Raw genomic sequence first — 12,218 nt, 5'->3', positions numbered from 1 at the left:
TCCGGCGCGCGCGGGGGGATGACAGGGCCGGTCATCAGATGGTACATTCTAGACATCAAAAAAATAAATAACCTTTAAAGTCGGTTCCCTTAGCTGGATGCTCATTAACTGCTATCATGATGAAATAATGAAGGCTGTTAAGGGTGCTGTTGACTGCTTAAAATATAAAAAAGCTGAAAGTAAAAAAGTCTACTGTTTTTATTATGTGTATTTACTGTAAGCTGCTTTGCAACAATGCAGAATTGTCAAAACTACTACTACTGAAATGAAAGTTGGATAAAATCAATTTATCCATATGTATATATGTTTATTGATAAATTAATTTTGTATAAATGTATGGTTTTTATGGCATATAAGATTCTCTATGACAGTGGTCTCCAACATGGTGCCCGTGGGCAGCAGGTTATCCGCCTGGAGTCTGTGAGTTGCCTGCCAAGCACATTTTATTAATAGCCTCAATTTTAATATTAATTTATAACATATTTTTTATAGGCTTCTTTTATGTATATTTAATTATAAAAAATTTCAATAAGTAAATAAAAATAAAATCAACAAGTTAAACTAAAAAGTTTTGAGTAGACTATATCAAAAAAGTAGCCCTCCAGATTGTTTTATCCATTGTGGTAGCCCTTGTTCACAAAAAGGTTGGAGACCCCTGCTCTATAGGTTTTAATATTACAGTCTCATTTGGTCAGAACATACTTATATTAACTTATGTGGACATTTTTGCTTCGGGCATACATCAAATAGACTATAAAGATAGCAATGAATGGTTTTCTAACGGAATATTTCCAACCATGGCCGTTTAAAAATTAATAGTCTAACAGCAGGTATCTCAGCTAATTATAGTAACCTTTAGCAAGGCACTGCATTCAAAATTCAATAATAGTTACCCTACATACTGTGAACAAGCTCTATAGTTTAGCACACTGTAGGTTTGATTTAAAGGGGTCATATTATGAGACTTATTTAAGATGTAAAATAAGCCTTTGGGGTCCCCAGAGTGTATAAGTGAAGTTTAAGTGCAAATTACCCCACATATAATTTATTATAGCATGTTAAAATTGCCACTTTGTAGGTGAAGGCAAAAATATGCCATTTTTGGGTTTCCTTTTAAATGCAAATGAGCTGATGAAATGCAAACACTGCTCACAATAATGGCGGTTTGTTAAAATTAAAACTCAATTGTGCTGTCAATTACTGTTTTTTTACTCTCTCTCTGCACTGCAATGACAGTGGCACAAATGGCAGTGCCGTGGTTGGATAGTGCAGATTAAGGGACGGTATTAAAGGGGCCATGGCATGAAAATCTATCTTTTTCCATGTTTAAGTGCATGATTGGGTCCTCAGTGCTTCTATCAACCTAGAAAATGTAAAAAAAATCAACCCAGCAACTTAGTTTTGGTAAACCATTCTCTACAAGTATATGAAAAAAAATAGGTCATTGAAATTTGACTCTTCTTATAATGTCATAAGGAGCTACCACCCCTTAATCTGTACTATCCAATCACAGCACTGCCATTTAGTACAGAGAGAAAGAGAGAGAGAAAATAATTCACAGCACAATTGAGTTTGAATTTCAACAAACCACCATCATTGTGATCAGTGTTTGCACATCCGCTCATTTGCATTTTAAAGGGCACACCCAAAACGGCACATTTCTTCACACACCGAAAAAGTGGCAATTTTAACATGCTATAATAAATTATTTATATGGTATTTTGAGCTAAAACTTGTGCTCTGGGGACACCAAAGATTTATTTGACATCTTAAAAAAGTTTTGTGACATGGCCACTTTAATATAACTAAACTCGCTACCTATGTCACAAAGCAGGCGAAATCTAAATGACTAATTTTTCACATACTTGCAGAGAATGGTTTACCAAAACAAAAGGGTTGTTCTTTTTCATGTTTTCTAGGTTGACAGAAGCACTGTTTTACAGAATTATTGCCCTCCCACTGTCTTCCATTCTGTATGAACAGCTTTAATGCTTGTGCACTTCCTGTCAATTGCGATTTGTCATTAGTTGTAAGTACCGGAAGCCATATAGAGTGCAAGCGAGAGCGATTTGGGAAGGAACTCATCTGTGACCTTTCAGTGTCAAACAAAAACAGCATATTTGAAATACCGTCTACTTCATTAGAGACTGTTATTGACACGGTTGCCAGCATTCCACACATCAGCTACCTAAACGTCACCATGGTTACTGCTGTTGCCATGCACCCATTGAACCAGTTAGAAACACAAGCACGTGCCATCATACTAGAAATAACAGTCTCTAAAACAATCACCCTCTCCATCTATTGCATCATATCATTTCCTGTTCTGTGTCTGCTAAAAGACGCCCTCAACCTTTACTTGTATTTGGCATTTAACACCAGCCCTGAAAATAGAAAGTAAAATGAGCATCACCTGGAATCAGGGTGATTTATTGCGTATAAGGTCATCTTTCACAATTTCCCAAAGCTATAGCATTTAAGAAACGAAACCGACAATTGACACAAAAACATGACTCAATCTCTCTCACTGATGGGCATACATTTTTATAGTTTTGACTGATCACATCTCTTATTATCTAATGATTCATTGGCCACTGAAAGCAAAAAGGAGTGGAAGATTAAGCAGGAAGTTTAAGGGTTAATAAATGTATAGAGATGAACAGTCCCTCCATAGCTGAAAAATGCCATTCAGTGTGCAGCTCACCATTAAGATTTTAATTTAGCCAAAAAACTAGCATCTAAGTGAAAGGTTATCTAAGGTGTTTTGAATGTCTGTGTAGAAATCTCTCTTGTCAGTTACCGACCTATTTCCTCTCTTTCACCACCTCTTTAGGTTTGTAAGGTTATTTTTGGGTTTCGATTTAAAACCTCTTCCAAACTGTTATGCTCATCAGTCTCATCTGTGTTGTCATAGAAACACTCAGACATCCATTAACCCTTTCAACTCTACTGCTTGTGGAGGAAAAATGAGGACAATCAATAGTTTCTCTCTAAAAAAATCTGTTTTTCTAGCTATCCAGATCTATAATGAATGATCAGGTAAGCGACTAAACGTCTTGTCCTAAAAATAAGCTTGCACCTATCTGTGCAAAACACATGGCTTGTTAGCTGGGATGGGTATGCCTCCTAACCATATCAGTCTCTGTCATTGGGATCAGTTGCTTGGATTCTTTGGAGACCAAATAACTTCTGGTATCATCACCAGCAGAACTGTCCGTTTCTGAGATACGTACTTTCTGCAGCCAGACAGCTTTTCTTCAGAGAAAACATCTGATCTGACATGTCAAAAACATCATGACACCTAGAAAAATATTTTTCTCTACAGCCGATCTACTTTAAGTACCGAAAGTCTATTTGTGATTCAACGCTTTCCAAAAAACAGCCATGACTCATGTCAAAAATCACTCCAAAGTATTCAAAGTAAAAGTATAAACAAAAGGTGCTCTAGATACCTACAACCACCCGATGGGCAGAATTTCAAATACAGTTCTCACACTCCCTCGCTCTTCCTTCCTCTTCAGACATGGAGTCATGATGGGAGCACAGAGAGGAGTTTCCAAGGCAACAGACATCCCACACTCCAATAAACGCAAGTGCTGGACACACAGAGTAGGATGTTGGAGTGAGCGAGCAAGGTCACCTTTACTGGTGCGGTCATTCTATTTACATTCATGCATTTGGCAGAAGCTTCTATTCTAAATGACATTACGCTACACTTTTTTATAAGCATGTCCTCAAACCCTTGACCTTTGCTTTGCTACCACAATGCTCTACCAAGTGAACAGTAACACCTATGCCACCCTCAGTAAAAAGATCATTTATCCTCTCACAAACAGTGTGGAAAATAACATATTAAAAACTATTTATAGTCATCACATGGGGTTAGAAATATGACTGATATCACACAACAACGAGCACAAAAATAAAACACTACCTTTTCTGCTGTGAATACATGCAATACGCAACCTCTGCGAAAACATCCACGCACAAGCTCCACCAATTAATATTTCATAAATGCATGGACTGAAATTAATGCGTAAAAGCCATAGGGATGCCATACATTCTTCCACACACACCCAAAAAGAGAGAATATGAATCTATAAATGTAACAATTTTATGTCAGGGACACACCTCCTCAAAACAGTAGCTTTGTATTTAGCATGCAAGACTTGTGATATTGCTGTTACAGTGTATGCAAATAAAACTCAATTGATTGGTCAGTACGATTTTAGATGTAGGACACAACATTTAATGTTTCAGACATTTGTATGAAAAATTGATGGTTAGATGATCCCAGTCTAACCAAACACACACGCTCATTGCTTTCATTATTTATGACATATGAGTGTATGCTAATGACAGAGAGACACATCTGTGAAAAAAAAGAGATGGTGTGTGTGTGTGTGTGTCAGACAGCTGCTTAATTTTCCAGCTGAAAAACTCAACAACCCAGGAGTAAAGCACAGAACAAAAGTCCTACTGATCAGTAGAGATGTAAATAAAATATGACTAACTGTAAATTTTTAAATGCTTCATGCTGAATCTTCACACCGGGAGGTAAATTATGAGAATTACAGTCAGTGATTTTCAGTGAGCGGAGACTCAGCGTGATCATTACAGATGAACTAATGCTCACTTCTATTCAACCAACCAATCGTAACGTAATGAAAACCAGAGATTATTAAAGCGTTAAATCAAATGGTTCAAAACAAACACAAATCAAAAGACTTAATCTAATTGTTATACAGCATTGTGCTTAAGATGACAAGTAAAATAAATCATTCGTAAGTCCTATGGGTTAACTTTATTGTTTTTTTGTTCAATAGGTTTCAGAGACATTATAAACTTATGCAACACAATCTGGCAATTCGTAACTTTTATGAGGTGGCTAATTCATTTGTATGTTTAAGGGCCTGTGATATTAACTATACAGCCGGGGTTTCAGTATTGCTTTTTCTAATCTGTTTTCCTTATGAATTAGCCACTTTGTAAGATACAAATTCCTTTAAGACGGGTATATGAACTGACATGGTGGTGCACAAATAAAAAAAATGTTCAGCATTCAGCATTCACATTCAACCAGATGACTGCTTCGAAGGTTTAAAAATAATCCTCTCCAATAACAGATTTGTTCTCTGAGAGGTGAAAATGTCACATTTTGTCAACTATTCCCAACACATTTAGGTGTTGTTCTCCTCGCCTGTGATGAAAAGGTGGACTGATTTCTTGGAGTGCAGCATCTGAGCGGCTCGATCGGCTCCTGTGATGGCAGCCAGCCGATGTGTGTCATATCGGGAATATAAGGCTGTGCAGGTGAAACTGGCAGAACTGCCGTCTCTAACGCCAGCCTGAAGCATATTACACACTTCACTGTAGAAATGAGGGTAGGTAGGTAACCCATAGAAGATCAGGTTATGGATTCCCTTAATAGTGTATCTGAAAAAGAGGTTGAAGGCAATAAGTATGCAATTTAATAATGCAAACATAAACAACAGTTTTTATTAAACCATACCTCTTGTAGAAGTGAAATCTTTCTGAGAAGAGCAGAAACTGTCTGTCTCCTTTCTGGAAGTAATGTCTTGCTCGAGAAACCTCTGATCTCTGCGAGTACTCGCTGACACTTGCGAAATTAACGTCCTCTTTCTTCAGATAGTTTCGAAGACGAACAAAATCAAAGTATGAGGGCACATAGATGAGAGTGTGGGACATGACAGAGTCTCTGTACTGAGGCAGGATGTTATCCACAAAGAACCGAAACCTAGGATTATGGGTAAATTTGTTTAAATGCTTGCATATAGTACTCTTTCGTTCAAAACATCACATATGTTGTAGTTACAGGAGTTTAACATGCACTGCATACTGTTGTAGTAGTTCAAGCAGACTCTTACAATTTGGTTGTGCAATAGCCAACAGGAATTTATGATCAGGTACGTTCTTCAAAGGTACTCATTCCTGTTAAATGCTCCAATATCAACGCTCATATATGTGACACTGGACCACAAAACAAGTCATAAGGGTAAATTTTTTTAATTGATATACGGGTAAATGATGTGACGTTAATTATTTTGTGTCTGTATGGTTCAATTTAATGTAAACGGGTTAACATTTCAAAATAAATTTGCAGATTACTTCCATACATTCTCTTTTTTTGGGAACCAACAAAGTCTACAATTTCTGTTTTTTTTTTCCATTTTGAAAGAATGTTTGGGGGATAATTGCAAAAATGTCAATGTGGTGTAACCGGTCTGTGTCAATTGGTGTGACTAGTATTTTTTTAAATGAAAATATAAACATATTCATTAAAAAAATGTGGAATAAAATAAAATCATCTAGTTTAGTGCAATAGGATTTTTTTTACATACATTTTTCTGTTTTCAGCATATGTCAGGACAAATATTACAAAAATGCACTAAAACTTACATTTAGAAATAACTTATGAAATACTTAATTTTATAAAATGATTTTTTAATGATTATGTTTACATGCCATCAAGGTGGATCAAATATTTAATATTTCTCATTCTTTGGCGCAATTGGCGGTTACACCATTTGACATTTTCAGGTCCATTCAGTCTTAACTTTCATAAGACTGGTGCAAATGTAATTTTTATTGCAAAAAATCTACATAAATACACTATGTACATTGAAATAAACCTGATGTATGCTTATAAAACAAGTTTATTTTTTAAGATTTTTGAATTTCTCATCTTGCCCAATCGTTTTTGTCACTGACCCATACATCATCTTTACACATCTAAATGTTGAATAAATAACCTTTCCATTGATGTAGGATAGGACAATATTTGACTGAGACACAACTATTTGAAAATCTGGAATACAAGGGTGCAAAAACTCCAAATATTGAGAAAAATCACCTAAAGTTATCCAAATGAAGTCCTTAGCAACTGCATCCAATAACAATATATTTACGGTAGGGAATCTTCATGATATTTGCATAATATCCTAATGATTTTTGGCATAAAAGAAAAATCTATAATTTTGACCCATACAATGTATTGTTGGCTATTGCTACAAATATACTTATAACTCATGACTGGTTTTGTAGTCCAGGGTGACATATTACTGATCTCAGTCAGGTGGTTTACACTTTTTCTGTGTACCTCATTTTCACTCTCACCATTATTATTATTTCCTTGCCTTTTCTTTAATTGTGGCAGAAACAAAGCTTGACAATTTTTTTTCAATATGGTTAGTTAAGCATGTTATTCATGGTAATAAGATAGCACTACAGGAAACCTAAATTAATAATTAATAATATTCATTTAAATACAGTTTTTTATTCTTATTGTATATAATTATATTGCATACTGTGGGAGGACTATTTTAAAACACCTGAAATATCATACATAGTTTGGTTTTGTATGCGACAAACTATTAAAATAACATGCTGTATATGCATATAAAATATACCATTAATGCAAATTAAACACAGATGTAACACTATTTCAATTAAGTCGCAAACATGAACTCATTCCTAGTTAAATAGTTTTACTACAGATTGTGCTTTAGCTACAAAACATGCTATTATTATTATGCTGTCGCCCTCTAGTGTTCAGAATATAAAACAGCAGCTTTCTGACCTGGCATCCTGATCCATGAAGCTGTCAGAGTGAAACATCTGGAACACATGTGGTAATTGCACAAGTACCTGACAGATTGAGCCCACCTTTGGAATGATTTTACTGCACACCTGAGAGACAGAAGAACATCACAACCCATCTACTTTAATATGCTATTAATCTGTTTATATAGGATGATGCAATTTATTTCCCCACATTTCATTTAATGTCACACTAAACAATTTATATAAAAAGAATGCCTAACAGAAATAAACCTATCACTGGTGTGTACCTGGCCCCTGTAGTTGTAGCAGTATTTGGTAAGTATGTTGTTGATCTGGGGTTCTTGTATTGAACTGAACACCAGTGTCTGTCTGTAATGCGCTGCCCAGTTGTTTAGGTTCCACATGCGCACACGGGAGAAATCGACTCCATGCGAGTCTATCGGCTGCAGATTCACATGCTTCATCACATGCTGTAACACAAGCAAGGTAAAGAATCACGGGATGTTAAGCAGATGATAATCTAAGAGTACCAATCAATTTAATCATCTCTATGGCAAAGTTACATTAAGAGTCTACAAGAGACTCACCAGCACATGTTCCCAGTTCTGCATGAGGAACACATCTGCCTGATCCACAATCAGCAGCTCGATGGAAGATAGGAAGTCAAAGTCTCTCTTTTTCTCACCATCAGCACCCAGCACAGTTCGAAGACCCAGTGGAGACGCAATGATGATGTCAGAGGAGTAGAATGGAGAATATAGACGCATGCTGCGCTTCATAACCGACACACCTGATCACAGAAAGTGAGAGAAAATATCCAATATTATAGGCTGTTTAACAGTAATGTTTTAATAGCACAAACAGTAAAACATTTAGGATTTGTAGAGAAAAGGAATAAGTGTGATTTCATCCAACCTATTCTAAAGTGGTCATCCACATTTCCAGAGAAGACAGCATGATAGTCGTCAGGTCTCTGCAGGTTGGGCGGCACATTGCCTGGCTCCTCTCCAAACTCTTCTTTGAATCTCTTCTTGTTGCTGACGTCCATTTTCTTCCCTTTAGGCTCCATTAGACTTATAAAGGTCTGGACCACGCGCAGTGCTCCATCTCTAAATGGCACTAGAATCAACACCTTGAAGAGGAAGGGTAAATTATAAAAAAGGAACCAATCACAGGACTATTGTCTGTATCCAAAATAGACATATTAATGGGCTTCACACACATTTTCACATATTAGTAACATTAGGTTAAAGAGGATAAACAGGTGATCAACACTTGCAAAACTGTAGTGTTTCGTACAAGTCTATGTGAATTATCCTTCATTTATGGATACTCTATGGATAAATATCCAAATTGAGGCCAGTTGTACCTTTGGTCTGGTAATGCCCTGATCACGGCAATCTTCCTCTGCGTCTTTAGTTTCCTTCAACTTGGCGTTATTACTAAGCACACGAGTGTTGGCCTTTAACACATGGTTCAGGGCATGAAGACAGTAGGCGCTGCGCACTTCCTTCGCCTCTCTCAAGGGGGAGCTGTTTGCAAAATACACATCTCTATATGTACCTGCAAAAACAAAATATGGAAGAGGATACAAGTAACAATCACAGACAAAACATATCATGATACATGCATGTCCCTTAAAAGTTGAGGACACCTGATTAAAACCCTTTGACAACATTAAGATTTTAATTTTACTGACATACCCATGAGACCAAGCAATTCCTTCTGCAGCTCTGTGACATCCGGCACAGTGCTACTTCCAGGTTGGGAGGACTGGTTTAGCAAGCATGATTTAGCCTTGATGGTTTTGTGAAAGGTTGGGTTAGGAGCAGAGGAGGGCTGTCCCACAGGTGGGAAACGTTCTAGGGGACAAACACACTGCAGGGTGCCCAGCTTCGGCCACTGGAGAAGTCAACGTTCACATGAATCATTCATTCTTATTTGTAACGATTTTAAATCTGACTATAGAAATATGTGCTGACTGCTACAATCAGACTTAAACTTTACAATATGATTTCTTAAAAGTAGCAATATACCTTAACCTGAGTCTTGACCTTTGACCCCTCTGAGATTCGACGCACTTCCTCTTCACTGAGTTCCACCTCTTGATGCTCTACAAACATGTCTGCAAGAAACAATGGGACAGAAAGAAAGAGAAAAAGGTCATTACACTTCAGTTGATTCTATAAGCAGTCTCAAGCTTGGTAATATGGATGAGTGATGATGTTACTGCCCCTGATGTCGAAGTGCTGCAAACTAAGAGCTCTTCTGCTATACAATATAGTTCTACTTTTTTATCTGCTTAAAAAATCACCACATTTTATTTTGTGCTACCATAATTACTTGTGTAACTACTCATGTAACAGTCTTTAAATAGGGAAAACATGGAAGTGTTTGGCAGCTTCTAAATCAATCCCTGTTTGGATCCTAAGGAATGAATGGGGCTTGGCTAAATGCTAACACAGTCAAGATGCACTGTACAAAGATTAAGTGCAGTGCACGCATTAAAAAAAGGTAGGTATGTATTCATTCATCTAAGTTGAGGTAGGAAAATAGAAAAACTGTGGTGTTTTCCTTTAAATACTGATGCCTGTCAGAACCAAAAAAATGCACCTTCCATATATCGGTGGAGGGTTTGCAGTAAGTTAGATAACTTTCATGTCAATACAGTACAGAATCAATAATCATGAGAATTGCTCACCCTCTTTCAAATCTTCTGAGTTTTCATCTCCCTCTGCAGGCAGGTTGCTTTCCAAACAGAACGCAGCTTCATTCTTCTTATCTGTAAACTCTTCCTTTATGGTCTCCTCTGTATCTTCATTTATCTTTTCAGGGTGCTCTTTATTTTCTGGGTCATCATCAGTCGGTTCTTCATCCTCTTGCTCTAAATCTTCTTCAGCATCACCGTCATCATCTTCCTTTTCATCTTCTTCACCCTCTCCTTCCACTAAAATCAATTAAAAAGCTATTAACAGCTATTATATTTGCATGAACTCCCACCTTAACATTTTTGCAATTTCACATTTAAACTTGTACCATACAAATGTTTGGACATTTATCAAAGTTAGTTTGTACACATATAAAAATTATACTTATGCACGTAAAGCTCTTTAAACTAAAATTATATATTTTTTAAATAGATGTTCTGCACTGGATTGTCAAAAAACAGGAAGTTCCCAGCTTTCATGGATATTTTCGTCATTCATTATTAGCTCACCCAAAGGAAATTCCAGTATGTACCAGTATGACTTTCATCTGTGAGAGCACCTTCTTTAAAATATATTTTTTGTTCCTCCCCAGAAGAAAGTCAAACTGGTTAAGAATGACACAAAGGCAGACAGAACTGTCATTTTGGGATGAATTATTTAACTGTAGCGCAGTAGTCTTACGTTCAACTTCTTCAACAACTTCCTCCTCTTCCTCATCGTCTTCACTTTCTTCCTCTTCACTGCCATCATTAGCACCTTGAATTATCGTTGACAGCAGTTTCTGATAAGCAGACTGTTGCTCTTCATCACTTTCTTCCTCACTCTCAGGCTCCCGGTGCTTTGGACTGCCAGGCTGTTTAGGACACAGAAACGTATTAAACATGTTACTGAACAACAAACTAGGAAAACTAATGCAAATCAGCTTTACTCTAGGCTCCACTTATACTATCAGATGTAAACATTTTCCCCCGTCAGACTTTTTAGCACGCAAGCGACGACTCAAAGAAGTGCATTGCATAAAACCGGTTAAAGTACAGAAACAACCAAGGATTTATCTCCAAATGCCAAAACAAACACATCTACTCAACAAACATCTAAAAGTAAAAAAACGTTACTTTGGGTGCACACATACGTCAGGTGTCAAATCATGAGTCTGATGGACACGTTACGTGATCTGCATCTGATCATTTCTTGGTCACGACTGAATAGGGAAACTTGAACTATAGAAGGTTACTACTTACCAATCGCAAAATCTGAGTTTTTTCTGCTCTCTCGACAATACTATAAAACAGAAGAATGATGCAAATTAGTCGTTGTGCTAGGAATGCTAACTTCTGCTGTTTCAAACAAATGAACGCAACACTTACTTATCATGAAAAGGATGCTGTTCTCCAAATTCCTTTAGATGTTTCTTCTGTTTCTTTGTTAATTTGCTAATATCTTGGTTTCCTCGCTTTCTTCTACCCATGTTTGTACACACGTGTGTACTCCGCACTTGCTTTTTCTTCTCTGATAATACTGCCGGCAAACACTCTAGCGCCACCCGTCGGCCTGGAGTAGCCGCACAAAGAACGAGACCACTGATTTTGTCTCTATTCTTAGTTTAAAAATGAATGAAAATAAAACAAACCATCTAATAACAGGATTTGTCCTTCCTGAAGTTTAATTGCTTAGAAAAACCAAAAGCAAAGATTTAAATACACATTAAGCACCTGCCAAAGCAAAAGGAATCATGCCATCAGTTTATCTTTCAATAGGCCTCATTTAAAGGTGTTTCATTAGTAGATAGCCACAGTATGATTATTGCCTTTGACATGCCCTATCATTCCCCTGCGAGTCAGACTTTTACTTCCCACCGGCTGTGCGTCACACAGCTTTAAGTAATTACAAACACCGCAGGCGTGGAGGAATGGGTCTCCATCCCTT

At 37.0% G+C, this 12,218-nt stretch overlaps 1 protein-coding gene across 1 annotated transcript; it reads right to left on the bottom strand.

Moving 5' to 3' along the window:
- Positions 1-3,884: 3,884 nt before the first annotated feature.
- utp25 (UTP25 small subunit processor component) lies at positions 3,885-11,840 on the bottom strand. The gene is made up of 13 exons (XM_065296494.2): positions 11,660-11,840; positions 11,534-11,573; positions 10,974-11,145; positions 10,286-10,531; positions 9,621-9,709; positions 9,288-9,486; positions 8,954-9,147; positions 8,500-8,716; positions 8,172-8,374; positions 7,872-8,054; positions 7,601-7,710; positions 5,513-5,758; positions 3,885-5,436 (listed from the first exon to the last, which is right to left on the bottom strand). Exons 1-13 carry the CDS (start codon positions 11,758-11,760, stop codon positions 5,181-5,183), a joined length of 2,256 nt encoding a protein of 751 aa, XP_065152566.1. The 5' UTR covers positions 11,761-11,840; the 3' UTR covers positions 3,885-5,180.
- Between the last annotated feature and the right edge of the window lie 378 nt (positions 11,841-12,218).

The sequence above is a fragment of the Paramisgurnus dabryanus genome, chromosome 20 (assembly GCF_030506205.2).
Source record: "Paramisgurnus dabryanus chromosome 20, PD_genome_1.1, whole genome shotgun sequence".
Classification (NCBI taxonomy): Eukaryota; Metazoa; Chordata; class Actinopteri; order Cypriniformes; family Cobitidae; genus Paramisgurnus; species Paramisgurnus dabryanus.
The sequence above is the reverse complement of the archived record's forward strand: the minus strand, read 5'-3'. Positions and strand labels throughout refer to the sequence as shown.

Excerpts from the sequence above, each read along its gene's own strand:
- utp25 (XM_065296494.2), bottom strand. The coding sequence starts at position 11,760 with ATGGGTAGAAGAAAGCGAGGAAACCAAGATATTAGCAAATTAACAAAG. Across the intron at positions 11,574-11,659 it reads CAGCATCCTTTTCATGATAA|TATTGTCGAGAGAGCAGAAA; the intron begins GTAAGTGTTGCG and ends TCTGTTTTATAG. Across the intron at positions 8,375-8,499 it reads GGATGACCACTTTAGAATAG|GTGTGTCGGTTATGAAGCGC; the intron begins GTTGGATGAAAT and ends TTCTGTGATCAG.